The 17,500-nt window shown below is 44.2% G+C and overlaps 1 protein-coding gene across 5 annotated transcripts in view; it reads right to left on the minus strand.

The window, feature by feature from the left end:
• slc38a4 (solute carrier family 38 member 4) overlaps positions 1 to 17,500 on the minus strand; it is a 54,334-nt gene that overhangs the window by 680 nt on the left and 36,154 nt on the right. For all 5 annotated transcript variants that reach the window (XM_063217330.1, XM_063217333.1, XM_063217332.1 and 2 more), the window contains exons 14-16: positions 5,867 to 6,011; positions 4,332 to 4,429; positions 1 to 3,567 (exon numbers count right to left, since the gene is read on the minus strand). The exon at positions 1 to 3,567 is cut by the window's left edge and continues 680 nt beyond it. In XM_063217330.1, coding sequence (XP_063073400.1) covers positions 3,463 to 3,567; positions 4,332 to 4,429; positions 5,867 to 6,011 — 348 coding nt within the window. In that variant the 3' untranslated portion in view covers positions 1 to 3,462. The remainder of the gene's footprint in view (positions 3,568 to 4,331; positions 4,430 to 5,866; positions 6,012 to 17,500) is intronic.

The raw sequence follows: 17,500 nt of genomic DNA on the forward strand, positions 1-17,500 counted from the left end.
CAAAATGGCTGCTTTTTCAAGAACACTGACAGTGTTTGGGGGGGTGGGGGACAACAACGCCGCCACACTTGCCTGAGAATCTCACCGACGTCTGGATCTTTCCCGCCCTCCTCCTCTGGTCCTTCATTAAAAGAGACAAACTGTACCAGCATGGCTTTAAAACCAACCCTGCCCAAGGCAGATGGTTCTGGAAGATAAAGTAATACAGATAGTCGCTGCCCACCCAATAAAGAACGCTGGGCCACCCAGCTTGGGAGGGAACAAGACACTGTTGCCCATAATTGAAGGAAGACAGTGTGTGTGTGTGTGGCCTGCCTCTGTGAATGTTTCTATCGGGCGACGGAGACTGAGGTCAGATATCGGCAGTTTCGAGGGAGAGGATAATGCGCTGCAAAAGAGATGTTGATAGTCGAGGACACCAACACCCTCATCTATGGCCAAATTGCACACACAAAACCTTTTTTGCAATTTGTGCAATTATAGCCTTGTTTTTTTTGTACAGGCAATTGCGCAATGACAATCAATGGCCCATCAGTCTAGAATTAAGCCCAGGTGCCTTGAAGACGCCCGGACCTTTGGGTCTGGCCTTCTGATCTAGATCTTTCCCAAAACTAGTCCCATCTGGGCCATTTACCAGACCAGGCAGCCTTTGTTCTGGATGTCTGCCCACGAAACTATCCACTGTAATCTGGGCTTTCTTTCCCAGGCCAGACAGTCTCTAGCATCTAGCCGCTTGGATGTGATGTCAGCTATTTCTACACAGCTCACCTCTGTAAGCGGTGTTTCTGTATTTTTTTTTGCTTTCTGCCTTTCTTTTTTTTGTACGCAATTGGGAGAGGTGGATATCCCTAAACCTTTAGCCAGACAACATGAGCACGGACCGTTGGTCTTGAATATGCAAAAAATGCCAAAAAATACAACATGGATAATCTGCACATCAAGAGTCAAGTCAGTAACAACTACAATCAACATCATGCGGATAGCTCTGCATATCCATGACTACGATGTACCATCATAGGCTGAAAGATATAATAAACTACACAGAGACTCTACCGAGAACGAAACAAGAATAAAAGTTGTCAAACCCCATTTCGCCATGCCACTTACTAACCAGAGACATTTAAAGTCTATATATGTAGAGACAAGCTAGAAAAAACGTTAACCACATATTACATCAATGTCTAAACCAAAAAAAGTTCTAAACCCCTTTAAATGCCAAGTCTCCAGAGATGTAATCGACAACCCCCCTCCCTCCCCTCCCTTCCTCCCTCCCCCCTGCCCCATCGACCCCCTTCTAAACAGTTCAGTTAGGTGTACCATAAAATCGATTATTTACAAAGCATATACAACTGTCAAAAAAGACCATGTTTGTAATCCAAAACATGCACAAAAATATTATACCATTTCATTTGAAATATCCACTTGATGTATGTATATAGAGAGATCAAATAAATGATCTATAAATACTGTCCACTTTGGCTGGATCTGCTCAAAACATAGTGGGCTATGTTTTGCAAATGAACGCCGTTTTCAAAAAGAGACAGGCATTCCAGCTGTTCAAATATCCACAACCCTACACTTCTAAAAGGCCATGTAGTCAGACAAGGAGGCACCTACAGTATATCTGCAACTTTTTTTTATATAGCTGAGGCACAGTTAGTTTTTTTTGCTGGGAGATATTTCTTTTTTTTTTAAACATGATTTTGCTAAAAAGCTGAGATATATTACTAGCAATACCATTAATAATTTCGCTAAGTATCCATGATGAGTAACTACTTAAAATGATCTTTTAAAATTTACTTATACTTTTTTTTGGCTTGCTTCTCCTTAAGGCCAAAACCACTCCACACTCCCCACAACCCCTCCTCAAGGCAACCAATTGCATTGCCAATCGACATGATGCTTATTTTTTACGCTTATTCGATGCTGATCATCGACTAACTCATGGAACATTTGGATTACAAATTGAATTTTCAGATTATTCGCTTTCGTTTGGAGAGTGTTTGATTGTTAAAAGAATGGTTATGGAGCATGGGGAAAGAAATAAATAGCACTTTAAAAACAAACAGCTAACTCTACTATTTCTACTACTGCTGTCCAGACAATTCACAGTGAAACAGAACGGCTGTATGTATACGCAACACGCGATGCTCTCATACACGCTGAAGTCACAACTGCTTGACAGTAAAACCGCCGTAAACAGCTGGTGAACTACTCCAGTCGAGCACTTTCACATTTTTTCTGTATATTAACGTACAATCATCATCTGATTGGATTTTCTCAGTTTAACAACATTCAAATGTGTGACATTGTCTGTGTAGAAAAGAACTCCTGTAAAAGGTGTCCGTTTAAAAAAAAACACAAAAAAAACGTGTGGTCTGAATCATTGCTTCATATACATTTTGACACAGCGACAATGTACATATGAACGACCTACGTTCATAGGTAGAGGTCAAGTATAACATGTGCATTTTTTGTCGGCACACTTGGGATTTCATAGGAGAAATTACATACCCTCAATTCCGGTATCCTGACTAGCTTTTGTGACTTCGAGTGAAACGTTTTGGGGAAAAAAACATTCTGATTAAATAAAATGTGTGTGTGTGTGTGTGTGTGTGTGTGTGTGTGTGTGTGTGTGTGTGTGTGTGTGTGTGTGTGTGTGTGTGTGTGTGTGTGTGTGTGTGTGTGTAGTGTTTGTATGTGTGTTTGATTTTATATGTGTGTGAAACTGAATTAAAACCTTAAAACAGTCTAGAAGTGCTCTTTGTCTGTACAGAAACCCCCCCAAAAAACCTTCAAGTGCACGAGGACAACAACCTTGCCGACAGACGCAACAGTCTGCGGCCACTTGACTGGAAACAGCAGCTCATGAAAAAAAAACAAAAACAATAACAAAATCAAACACAAAACCATCTCTCTCTCTCATCATTACAGTTTGTGACTTTGAGGTCCCTGCCATAAAGACAACAGTTTTGTCCTGCTCACAGTACAACCAGCAACCTGCAGCCTTGTAAAAGATGCTGCAAGGGAAGCACAGATCACTTACCCCTACCACCCCTAACCCTCAACCCCTCTCTATGATCTACTACTGTGATCGCTTGGTTAGTACAACTGTTGACTTAAACTCTAAACTCAGCGACTACACCGTGAAAAAAAAGAAAAGATTTCCAAATAACACACATACACACAAAAGAAAATATGTCAGGGAAAATAAACGAAACGAAAAAAATGTGTTGAAGTCTGAAGGAGTCCGTTATACTCAACTTGAGTCCCTGTGTAATACTTTTTGCTCATGCCACATTTTTTATCAAAAGAGAAGAATGGTGTATTTTGACCGGGAAAAAAAATCAGAAAATGTTGTACTGCGTTGGACAAAAATACTCTGTCTGAAGAATCTTTGGGGCAGATCGGGCCCACTGAGTTCAGCCCTTGACTCTATTGTTTTGTGTCTTGTCCCGTTGCTTAGTGACCGTCGCCGGAGCCAGGGGGGTTGTGGATCCAGTCCAGGACGATGAGCGACAAGCTGGTAATCATGAAGATGATACCAACCACAAGGAAAATGGCCGCCTGAAACACAATGAAAACAAAAAAGGAATAACTATGTATGTGCCACACGTATGTGTTATTTTACGACAAAAAAAACAAGTGATATCTTCCAGTTAAGCACAAAATTAATAGTTTCTAATTATAATCCAGTAAAGGAAAAAAACAGTTGTGACCCCACCCCTGAGAGAGAATAATTTCCGACCTCCAACCCCAATATCCCATATCCTAGCCCCAAACCATATCATATCCCTTTCAGGGCATCGGGCCCCAAACCATTTCATAGCCCTTTCTGGGTCTCGAGCCCCAAACCATTTCATAGCCCTTTCTGGGCCCCGTGAATCATCTCAATCTCACAAAGCCCCTGGTAGTGGCTCACATGCTGGCTGACAAGAGGGCATGAATTTCATCCATCTTTTATGCAAATATTACCACACGGACCAACATAATGAAGAACAAGTCTTGAATATGATCTAACTTGTCTTTTATGCAAATATTACTTGTCTACATTCATATTCAAACTATTTTTGTTTAAAAAAGGATTAGTAAAAATGCTGTATCTGATGGTTTCATGGAATCCACTCCTCCATTCTGGGGAGCTCCCACTGTCTCCCACTGTCTCCCATGTCATTCATCCACTTTGGAAAGAAGAATATTTTCCTTTGGTAATGGACACCGCTCTGAATACACAAGAGTCAAAGGGGCCAACCTGACCACACTCTATTCGACCCAGCCCAACCCAACCCACCCCAACCTGACCCGACCTGCATGGTTCTCTGAGGTCTTACCGAGATCTTCTGCGGGGAGCGGAGAGGTACGCTCTTGACCAGCTTCAGGTAGAAGCCTGCGGGCAGGATGAAGATCAGCATGGTGGCAGCCGAGGAACCTGCGCAGAAGAACAGAGGACGACATTGGTGATTAGAAACAATTAGAAGAGATCAGTACTTTAACCAGAGGAAGACACTACCCCTGTTATTTCTTTTTTTAATTATTATATATATTTTTTAGATTTTTTGCTTTAAGCCTTTATTTTTGTGACAGGACAGTTCAAGGGTGATAGGAAGCGAGTGGGGAGAGACGGGAGGGTTCGTAGTGTAGTACTATGGTTTTTGTCACTGACAGTTACAGCGTTCCATTGGTGGACTGGCGTGTGTAAAGGGGCTACGTGGGCCTGGACGCACCAATCCGGAGTACCGGCACTTCTCAATTAGAGCCTCCAGCGTTCCAGGACTTTTCAAGACGTACCTGTATACCATACAATGCAGCTTTTCAACTTTTAAAGTTGGGTACCAGCACTTGTTTTTTCTGCTTAAATCTATTAGTGAGATTATACAATAGCCTGGTGAACCAGCGCCACCCGCTGGACGGCAAAATGTTTTGTCTACGGGTGGGTCTGGCCTCGCATAATGATTCAATGAAGCCAGAATGCCATGAATCTGGCAAACCAATTACAACGCAAAGATGTGTTTTGAATCAAAGCGGGCAGGGTTTTGAGGGAAGGTTGTTCTCATCATCAGTCTTCGGATGTATTATGCATCGAGGCCAGACTAAATTAGACATCCACATTTGGTCTGGTTTATCAGGCTAATTATACAATATATAGTGATAAATAGTGGTCACACAGCAGTGATCAATCTATTTAGTGACATGTACAGTAGACTATATTCAGAGATACTGCAGTATGGGGTTTACACATGGTGTTGGTCTGTTGACTTTTTTTCTTTTCAAGTTGATGTTTAAATGTTTCAGAATCTGATTAGTAGACTTTCTGAATAGCTACAACTAATACTGTATGTGGCGCTGTACGGTAACTTCTGAAGCCAACATAGTTGCCAGTCTCTACAAACAGTCACTTTTCCAAGACTTTCAAGCCTTTTGATAGTTCTTAGCACTGAGCTTCCTCCATCTGTGGTCTCATTAGTGTTTGCGTAAGTGGGAAGAGGCAGAGTTGAGGTCTCTGGGTTGTATATTTGTATGGAGCAACACCAGCCCACATACCATCAACAGAGCACCAGCACGCCCGATGAGTCACAAGACACCATTTTGTTTTCTCACAGACAAATATCACTTTTTAGGCCCTCTGTCTCTGTCTCTCAAAACACACACACACACACACACACACACACACACACACACACACACACACACACACACACACACACACACACACACACACACACACACACACACACACACACACACACACACACACACACACACACACACACACACACACCTCCCACACACACAAATCAGATAAACACACCAGACAGCTGCCAGACAGCGAAAGAGGAAACGAGAGTGAAAGAAGAGTCATTCTCACCGATGAAGCCGAAGATGTCACGGATGGTGGGCACAAAGATCACCAGCATGTTGTCCAAAAACAAAATGGCCGCCGCAATGAGCACATGCCGCAGCCAGTTGAACTCCTGGTTCTTGAACATCAACGTGATGACCGACGAGCGAATCTGTAAAACACAACAAAAAATAAAGCAAAAATAAAAAAATGTGGTTATTGTCATGCAACTGATTTGCATCACAGTGTGAATGGGTGCGTGTTGTTGCTGTTGACTTTTTATTGAGGTGAATTGCATATTGGGTCAAAGGTGGGCCCTGAAATGTAGCCCCTTAATGCGCACCGCTGTAATAGACATTGAAAAGGTAACTACCATAGTATTACACCACTATGACAAAACACAGGGCCTTTAGTAATGGACTATGACTTGGTCATTGCCATTCTGGTAACAGCACATTTATAACGCAGTGTCTTAACGGGTTAAAAAAAATAAAATTCAAGTGGGCCCCAAGTTGGAAATGACTGGGAGACTTAAAAAGTAAAGAAGACACGCTCACACTATCGCCTAATGGTTTTCACAGTTCTTAACTGGGTGCTGAATCCCACATAAACCATAAATGAATAAAGGAAGCAAAGGACAGCACTCTTCAGATTTTTCTGTGTTTATTCGCCCAAATGACTGGGAGGCCCTAAGCTACTCTGTACTGATTCAATCGGCAGACAAAAAAACTCTGCACATAAACTAATGTGAGAAATTATGTAAGTGTACTGTGCTCATATATTATATTTTAGAGATTTACCTTTGGCTTAGAAAGGACACAGGATATGATAATACCATCCGAAGACCTGCTGTCCCACAGTGCAGGGGGGGGGGGGGAGTAAGGGGGGCAGGATATTGAAGATTATTGGGATATTTTCTTAATAAAACAGACTTTGCCTCCCAGGGATTGACTATATTTTGGAAGAGGCCACTCGTGTATCCTGCTAAGCTTTTATAAGAGTGGGTCTGATGGCTAAAGGTACACAGTAAGAAATTCACCTCTGCAAGGTAGTGTGTGTGTGTGTGTGTGTGTGTGTGTGTGTGTGTGTGTGTGTGTGTGTGTGTGTGTGTGTGTGTGTGTGTGTGTGTGTGTGTCTGTGTGTTTGTGTGTGTCTGTGTGTGTATGATTTGAAGTACCACTTTCTCATCTGTGACTTTAAACACACACATACACAGACACAGACACAGACACACACACACACACACACACACACACACACACACACACACACACACACACACACACACACACACACACACACACACACACACACACACACACACACACACACACACACACACACACACACAGACAAACTCAATATCACTCATCAACATGCTGGGTGGTGCCAATACTGTCTGTCTGATGAGGTGGTTTGGGTGAGTAAATGAGCTGAAACATACAGTAGAGAGTAATGCAACACACACACACACACACACACACACACACACACACACACACACACACACACACACACACACACACACACACACACACACACACACACACACACACACACACACACACACACACACACACACACAAACACACGCACACACACACTACATCCCAGCAGTGCTGAGTAGCGCAGCACACTAATAAGCAGCAGGCCCTTAGTCTCAGAGAAGAACAAGAGAGTAAGAGAGAGAGGGAGAGGGAGAGGGAGAGGGAGAGAGGGAGGGGACAGAGAGAGCGAGGGAGAGAATTAGGTGAAAGTTTGCGGCTATCAGGTGAAGAGTATCTATGGCGGCCCCTGTGGATAAAGTGGAGTACCTCCAGGGAGCACAGGCAGGGGGTGATTAGTGTGTGTGTGTGTGTGTGTGTGCCCGTGTGTGTGTGTGTTTGTATGTGTGTGCGTGCGTGCGCTTGAATGTATGAATGTGAGTGTGTATATAGATGACTTGCGTGTGTGTGAGATTGTGTGTGTGTGTGTGTTTGTGCGCCAGTGTGTGTGGGAAGTGGGTGGAGCCTAGCCTACATGTGTGACTTGGGGATTAACTCCAAGAAGCGGCAGCAGTAGTGCAACCACGTCCTTGTGTTGCATCAGCCAAGCCAACCCAACCCAAGCCAACCCAAGGCAAGGCAAGCCAGCGAGTCAGACAGCCTAGTCACCCTACGCTGAGCGGGGAGGGAGGTGTGGTTTGGTGTGGTGGAGCTGTGGAGGTGTGGTGTTGTAAACTAGTCTGTGCTGGTCTGGCTGTGAGAAGGAAGCCAACCTCCTGGTCTTGCTAACTGGTTCTCATAGCCATGCATGGCTTTATTTACACTCGCCTTAAAGGTGCACTATGTAGAATGTGGCCAGAATAGGTATTGCAACTATGCTGCTCATCGACACTGTGCTGACCGTTTCATGAATATTAATGAAATAGTATTTACTAGTATGACTCAAGTTCAGCAAGTTTTGCGGCTAAAAATTTCTATTTCTGGAAACTCAAAATGGCGGCCCATGGAGAAGATCCCCTTTTCAGTATGTAAAATGCAATTTCCCCACTCATAATGAATACTTAGAATTCAATGGTGGTGGTAAGTATTAACTACTAAAAATATTACACGGTGCACCTTTAATGTCACCAGTCGCCGGTGGTAGTCATGTCGAGCCATGTCGAGACATGAAAGGTGGTCTCACATCTAAGGCCATTCGGCCATTCGTGTCTCACCCTGTTTCTCGCTGTTTGAGTTAGTTGGTTGGGGAAAAGGAAGTGACCTGCAGGGTTTAAATTGGGGCGGAGCCCTGCGGAGCGCAGCTCCGCCTCCTCACCTCGGAGGGACAGCCAAACGGAGCTGCGCTCCTGCTGCCCCACCCTCTGTGTATTCACAGTTCATATATTTTCCTCTTCTTGAAATATAATATTTGTTATGAAAGTTTTATAATGATAGCAACATAAAATAAGATTAAGGGACTCCCGCATTATTTCAGTTATTATGCATCTGCATTCTGCACATGCGCTGCGAGACACCACAATTTGAGAGTAGCAATGTTGCAACTTTGTAACAGTTGAGTGGTCCGGAGCGCTTGCTCTCTCACAGCTAGAACTACTCCGCTTCGAGTTGTCACTACTTCAAGCCTGTCCTCCATGCCTTCATGTTCAATGTGCAAAGTTAGTAGGCTAGATACAGTGCCTTTTACAAAACGGAGGTAAGCTGTCATTTCATTTGATATCGGCTAGCTTTCAGGCAAAGTTAACCAAACAGTCATGCAGAATAGCGTAGTGTCTGCCTACTTTAACAGCAGTTTGTTAATGGGGGGAAATCAACATCAAGTTTGGGATTTCCGTCCATTGTTCTGTCAGAATGTGTAGCCATTTGGTTGCAGGTTACTTTTATGTGGGCTTAAACATGCCAGGAACGTATTAAAAGTTTTTAGACAGTAAGCAAATGACAGGGATTCCTGCGTGTCCATCCTAGCTTTGCGTGTAGAGCAGTGCACCGTCTCTCTCGCGCTAGAATTGCAGCAATCTATTGCCGCCTTTTGCCAAAGTTATTGCTTTGCAAAAAAACATTTACTTAATGCGACTGAAGTGTAATTAAAACATATGCACGGAGCGAGATAGCTGAACTAACTAAACTACTGAAATAAGAGCGCCCATACAATCAGTCAGCCAAAGGGGCAATCTAAAGAAAAGACGTGTCCGAGTGAGAAGATTCTCTAGACTCCGCCTGATTTAAAGTGACAGTGCACACTTCACGCACTGTAATAGAACAGCATAGCCTAAGCATGCATTTTGATTCTTTTAACTTTGTTACTTATTAGGCATAAAACGTGCTAATAAATGCATGCTAAACCCATGACATTATTAAGAGAATTAAAGAAATTAATTAGGAGAATTAAAATCAATCATATGATCTTTTAAAACAAATTGTTATTCGCATCAATAATATGAGTCTAATAATGATAGTAATAATAATAATAAGGGTAACAATAATAATAGTCTTAGGTCTACACCTTTGTAGCTTGATGGTGCAGTGATGGTGGTCAGAATTAAAACTGTTTTGCCCCTGTACTGACAGTCCAATAGCAATATTAAAAAGTAGGCTACATAAATGCATCAGGTGTGATACTGGTCTAACTGTTCCTATTTTTTAGCAACCTAATACAGTGAAGAGGTAATGAGGGTACCTTGCTGTTTTTCTCAATGAGAATCTCATAACTGAGTAATACATTGATTTATGTATGATATTAATTATGGGCAATAACTTCATAGAATACATGTATTTGGCTGATGGGGTGATGTTTTTTTTTTTTTTTTTTTTTTTTTTAAGCTATTTTGACCGAGTGAAGGGCTCCCCCACCTCCCAAAAGCCAATTTAAACACTGGTGACCTGGTTTTACAAACTGGTTCCCATTGCCTGGACTATATTTACACCCGTCTTAATGTCAGGAGTCGACGGCGGTAGCATGCCTAGCTGACACATGCCATAGCATCAAAGGTGGTGTAGAGCTACTCAGATCTACTGTTAAAAACACCATTTCACCACTAGTGTCCCAGTTCTTCTCATTGTTTGAGTAAGTTGAAAGGGAGAAAGGTCATGCCCAGGCAGGATGAAACTCGTCTCAAGGCTATGCACACGCAGATGGTGACAGGTGTTTTGAAAAGCAGGGAGACCTTTGGTAGTTAACAAAACACAATTGCCTGAAACAGACAGCCCCTTGTTGCGTGGAAGTTATGGTCACTTGCTTCACACACAACGAAGGAGATAAAACAGAATAATCACATAGCTACAGACCAACCTCAGTGAAACAAATAGCGGTTGCTAGGATGTGTTCATTATGTGCTTTTACTTTATGTGCAAGCAGTTTAAATGTTCGTGTTCAGGCAGACTAATGAAAATGTATGTCCATGCCTTGCAGCACTCAACCAAGAATAGACATTTGCACCAACTAACAGACAAATAGGGGTAAAATATGAAAGAGGCTTTTTGGGAGATTTTTGATGATCTGGCTAGATGAAAAAAAAATGCAAGTTTATTTCCAATCCTGAGCCAAATGCAGTGAACCTGACCCAAGCTCCTCACATCAACTCAGGATACTTTAGTCCAGCTAAAGTAAATTCAAACCGTGCGCTTTACTAGAAATATGTCAAGGAGGGACGGAAATATAGTACACTGGCAACCCTGCCCTTTGCAGACTGTGTTGGGTGGCAGAAAGCGGACTAGCATACATCTCTGCATGGCTTGTTTGACGCACAGCCCAAGTCGAGGTCAACCTGACCCAAGCACCACCTCAGAAGTAGATCAAGAAAGGAGGACAGCGACCCAAGTGGCCATGGTCCTACTTTTTTTTTTCAACCACCAGCCAAAAATGGCTAGTAGATGCTAATCTTACAAGCTAACACACACTCACTAATTAGTCAAAGTAGCTAGTAGTAAGTTGGTGTTTTCTACCAGCCGAATTGAAATTTCACCAGCATTTGTCTATTTGGCTGGTGTTAATTTAGAGCCCTGATAGTGACTATGGCTTCTAAATGTATTCGTCCTGGTAATGTGTTAGAGAACCCTGGATGTACCTCAACACACAGTACAATTTCAGAGTTGATTCAAAACATAGAGAGTACTCTGGGACAAAATACAATCTACAAGCACAATAGAAGACGGTAGCTTCTTACTGCAGATGGGCCCGTCAATGGGCCTATTCACTCTTTGCTGAAAATACTTAACTACACCATAGCAACATTGCTATGACATTACCAATAGCCATAAGTGACAGATTAAGACATGGTCATTACCATTTTGGTGACAGTAAGGTTACAACATAGACTCTGTGCAAAGGCATATACGTAGACTATTCTTAGTGTTGAATGAAATTTTGCACCGTGTAGAGAACACTACTACAGCCAGGGGCAAGGTCGGGCAATTGCCTGGGGCCCCGTCCAGTCAGGGGCCCCGTTGTCAATCAACATCTATGCATCGATTTTTCATGCGGTGGCAATTTAAGCTTTCGGGGCCCTTGGCCGCAGCTCGATGGGGCCCACCTAGATAATCTTGCTTTTGGGCCCATGTTTCCGTTGTTACGCCACTGCCTGCATTTATACACCATCGATTATTAATTCATAATTTAAAGCGGGCCTCAAAATTGTTCTTTGCCCAGGGCCTCTGATTTCCTAAAACCGCCCCTGACTACAGCAACCATTTATTTTGAAACTCAGTTGTCGTAAATCCTAACCTCCGCCCCGGGAAAGTGCAATAGAATAAATAGAAAAGAAATAGAATAGAAGGTGCAATAGGAAGACTTGCAGCTGGGATCAGTTTGGTTAGGTGACAGCCGGGCCGAGCCAGGCCAGGTGGACTGACCGTCTTCCAGGAGTCTTCCAGGCTCTTGCGTAACGAGGGGCCAACTGAGAGCGGAGCTGGCGTCTGGGTGAGACATTTCTGCGGCACCACACCAGCGCCACGGGCGGCCCTTTGGCTGCAAGTATTCAGCGCCCAACAGTGAGCTCCGTTGGCCCAGGGCATGTGGAGACACAGTGGGTGCTGTGTGTATGTACATTTGAGTTTAGGTGTGTGTGTGTGTGTGTGTGTGTGTGTGTGTGTGTGTGTGTGTGTGTGTGTGTGTGTGTGTGTGTGTGTGTGTGTGTGTGTGTGTGTGTGTGTGTGTGTGTATTCATGTGTATGTGTGGATAAGAGAGAGACAGAGCGGGAGACTGAGAGAGACAGAATTTGTGTGTGTTTGTGTGTGTATGTGTGTGTGTGTGTGTGTGTGAGAGAGAGAGAGAGAGAGAGAGAGAGAGAGAGAGAGGGAGAGAGGGAGAGAGAAAGGGAGGGACAGCGTAAGGGCATGTGTGATATTTGCCTAGCCCTCCCCCAGCCCTCCCCTTACCTCCTATAGAGGTGAAACATATGGCACTTGGCCACCTTCTGCCAACCAGGAGCCACCACCCCACTCCCCAGGAACTACAAGGTGCCTCGGGATCGTATGACCTGACCTCCCCAGAGGACTGGGTCCATCTTTCCATCTCTCTCTCGCTCCCCCCTTTTATTCAAGCGGTTCCACCTCACACTCCCATGGCCCTTTCGTTTCCTCATCGCAAAGGGAAAAGCGATGCTGATGAAGGCATGATTCAAAATAGATTGTTTAATAGTAAAATAATCAGGCCCCAAAACAAGCTGTAATCAAGTTTATTTAAGTTCCTGGGCAAATTTAATTTTCATCTGGTTAGAGTGCTGCTATATAATTGCAATGTCTCCACCACCACCCCACCCCCTCTCTCCCCACAGGAACCACAATCAGAGGCATCTTGAGATAGCATGGTCACCCCAGAGGAGAGGTGAACTCTCACACACCTCTCTCTCTCTCTCTCTCTCTCTCTCTCTCTCTCTCTCTCTCTCTCTCTCTCTCTCTCTCTTTCTCTCTCTCTCCCCACAGGAACCAAAATAAGAGGCATCTTGAGATAGCATGATCACCCCAGAGGAGAGGTGAACTCTCACACCTCTCTCTCTCTCTCTCTCTCTCTCTCTCTCTCTCTCTCTCTCTCTCTCTGTCTCTCTCTCCCCACAGGAACCAAAATAAGAGCCCAGAGGAGAGGTTAACTCTCTCTCTCTCTCTCTCTCTCTCTCTCTCTCTCTCTCTCTCTCTCTCTCGCTCTCTCCCCTGACTGCAGCTTCCCCATTGCTATCTTTTTCTGCGTCACGGAAAAAATTAAGCAAACGCATGGACTCATGGGGTGCACCCACACACACACACACATACACACACACGCGCGCGCGCATGCACAGACACACACATACACGCACGCACACACAAACTCACACACACACACACACAAACTCACATACACACACACACGCACGCATGCGCACGCACGCACGCACTGACACACACTAACCCATCAACCTCCACGAAGAACACCTATGGAGTCGTGTGGGAAATAAGACACCCCGTAGAAAAACAACACAGCCGCAAAATTCTGCGAAAAAAGAGTTGAGACAAAGCTTGTATATTATCTTCTTGGAATCCTCCACAGCGGCGTTGTGTGTTTTCGATTGTGTCAGTATTAATCATCAGATGCAGTGGCTACCTGGTGTGTGCTTGCATGGAGAAAAAAAAACGTAGCACGCCATGCCTGTGCATGTTTGGAGTTTGTGCTTGCACTGGCAAGTGTGCGTGTGTGTGGAAAATGGTGTGTGTGGAATAGAGAGGGGAAAATGTGCACAGATCCAGAGTAATGCACTATACAGCAGTCCTTCACATACGAGTGTGTGTGCATGTGCGTGCGTGTGTGTGCGTGTGTGTGTGTGCAGGTATTATTTAAACACCTTAAGACTTGCTGATGTGTCCTCTGCCGCTGCACTAATGCAGGCAGCTGTAGCTGAACACACACACACACACACACACACACACACACACACACACACACACACACACACACACACACACACACACACACACACACACACACACACACACACACACACACACACACACACACACACACACACACACACACACACACATATATACACACACACATATATATACACACACAGTTCCTTCGGGATCAATTAAAGTACTCTACTCTACTCTACTCTACTCTACAGTTAAGACAGGCTAGCTGGGTGCAAGTCGTGATCTGCACACTTTATTCTTTATATACCGTGGAGCTTACTGCATACCGTGGAGCATGCTACATTGAAACACCACCTTTGGTTTGACTATTGTATCCCTCACAGCTGTGCTGAAGCAAGCAGATATAGTAGAACATGTGCAGTGTGAGAGAGTGTTCAGTGCAAGTCGGGAGCTGAACACCACACTTAACTCTGTACTTTGACTACGGAGCCTCCCTGGTACACTGCATTGTATTGTGCCATTTATTACACATTTAACTCTGACTTCACATATTTAGCTACCATTTCTTGTTTGACACATCGATTTGGCAAGTTTGTGGTGTAGCAAGTCTAATAGTGTTGAACAAGCATGTGGTCAATGATGACAGGCCTTGAGGTCTTGTACACACACAGATGCACAGACAGACAGACAGACTCTCTGTCTCTCTCTCTCAACATACACACACACAGACACACACACAGACACACACAGACACACAGACACACACACACACACACACACACAGTAAGTATTCTCAGCCATGAATCCGAGGGACAAATAGGCTGACGTCTATCCGCTGGCCAGAGCTGACCCCCTCAGAGTCCTCAGATGGCCCCTCCTTGGACACGACGCACAAGGCAGCCAGTGTCTACGCTTCCCCGTCGCCCCATCCCATCCCATCCCATCGCCGGGCCAGACAAGGCCCATTGCCGGCCCAGTTATGTCCAGTGCAGACCAAACGGCCAATGCACTGTAAAACATTGCAGCCAGTTCAACTTAAAAAAGCAAGTTGCCCTGGTGTCTTAAGTTTGTAAGTTAACTCAACCTAAAACAGCGAGGCAACTTGTTTTTTTACGCTTACGTACCTGGCTTGCAATGTTTTACAGCGTGGCAGCTCACGTGTGCCCTCTGGCGACATCTCGTGCTGGCTGGGACCACAGTGTGACCCATGTTAGTGCACAGTCAGTATACACCAGGGGTGCATTTCTCAAAAGAGAAGTTGTTAGCCTGTTAGCAACTTTGGTAGTTGCCAATGGAAAAATGCATTGAAAACAACAAAGTAGCTAATGTAGTAAGCAACGTTGGTTTAGAGAAATGCACCCCGGGTTGGCAGATGTGTCTGGCAATTTCCAGCTCAAAAACTGCCTTGAGGCACTCGAAATCCAGCCCAATTTGAACCAAATTGCATCGATTTATATGGCCATAAATCTGCAGAAAACCCCCCTTTTCTTCTCTTTTCACCTGCCGACGGCCATCCTAAGCAGCCCCATTGGGCAGGAAACCGCACAACCTGGCAACACTGGTATACACCGCAAGATGTTTAAAATGAAAAGATGTTGTAAAATGGTAAACATGTATTTATAAAAAAGTTATTATGTCTATATGAAATCAAGCCTTCTCTCCAATGCTTTTATTTGTACCTTCATCAGGGTCATTCTATCAGCCAGTCAAAACGTGAGTGCTGTGATGTGCTTCTTCATTATGAGCAGTGTTGGCACAAGTTACACCAATTGTGAAGGGTGTAATAAGCATGCAATATACTATAATGGGACTCAAAATGTTGCACACGTGTAACTAGCTACACAATACAAAAATAAGCACAGCACACACTCTCAAATGATCAAATGTTGCACACGTGTATCTAGCTACACAATACAACAATAAGCACAACACACAGTCTCAAATTATCCTCCTACACATTTTTCTTCTGTGTGGCATTCCAGCGTAGAAATGCCATTCAGCCAGATCTGCTGTGTCGTCTCGAGAGCTCTGGGGGTTAATTTGAAGAACAGGTATGTACAGTCCTGTGACAAGACACACCTGTGTGTGTGTGTGTGTGTGTGTGTGTGTGTGTGTGTGTGTGTGTGTGTGTGTGTGTGTGTGTGTGTGTGTGTGTGTGTGTGTGCGTGCGTGCGTGCGTGCGTGCGTGTGTGTGTGTGTGTGTGTGTGTGTGTGTGTGTAGGAATTAAAAAGGGTGCATTTGCTTAAATACACGTGGCCATTTTTGGATGTTCTGCTCTGCTGACATTGACGTGCTATTTGAAGCCCTAGTTGTAAGTTTTGCATACTACAATTGCAATCACCTCAGGCAGATTTTTCTTATGTTTGCACGTTTCTTTTTCGGCATAGATTCTTTGCCTTACTTTTCCACGAATTTGCTTTATAGACCAAACTTTACATGGCCCTCATCAAAGTCAATCAGACCTACATCAAGGTCATGATGAGAAAGGGTGCAAAAAAAAATAAAAAAACGTACGTGTCTTGCATCTGCGCAAGTGCGCAAAAAAAATGTCTTTAAACAGACCAATGTCACCCAGACGTTCCCATGACACACCCTGTGCAGGGCCGGCCTCCACTGCACTGACCTGGATGCCACAGAGCCAACGTCAAAACAAAAAGCTAATCTCTCTTTGAAAAAGACCCTGACATTTCACCGCTAACCAGAGCGGCATGGCCTCTTGCAAAGGAAGGAGGTCCGACAATGTCCCATTTTATGATACTCAGCCAGAGACCCTGACATTTCACTGCTATAAAGTACATTTTGCAGTGCTAATTCTGAGCAGACATCTGAGTATGTGGACACATTCAATATACTGTAGTGTTACAATAAGTTCTTTTAAGTGTTGGATAAAAGATGTTTTGATTTCACAGTGTCACTTCAGCACTTGAAGGGTTCAGTTTCCCTGTACTGTGGGAACATACAGGCTAGGCTCAGAATAGTGCTGAATGAACAGTTTGGTTTTTACAAAGTCAACATTTAAGAGAGAAGAATTTACCACTATATAGTAGATCAAGAGCATATGGACTAAGAATACTAATGGAGAGTTGGATTTAACACCATAGCAAACGGGACCGTATAGCCTCAAGATTAACACTGCAAATCCTCCTCTGTGAACCCAGAGCCAAAGGCCTCTTCTTAATAACAGGGGGCCCCCACATGTCCCACTTCATCAGCCTCAGCCAGGGGCTCCACTCGGAGACCCACTGCACTATAACGAGGGCAAAAAGTGTCTCTGACAACCTGCCTGCCTGGGATGAACTCTCCCCCGATTCATTATTTAATTCCCGTTCGCCGCCTTT

The sequence above is a fragment of the Engraulis encrasicolus genome, chromosome 15 (genome assembly GCF_034702125.1).
Source record: "Engraulis encrasicolus isolate BLACKSEA-1 chromosome 15, IST_EnEncr_1.0, whole genome shotgun sequence".
Taxonomy (NCBI): Eukaryota; Metazoa; Chordata; class Actinopteri; order Clupeiformes; family Engraulidae; genus Engraulis; species Engraulis encrasicolus.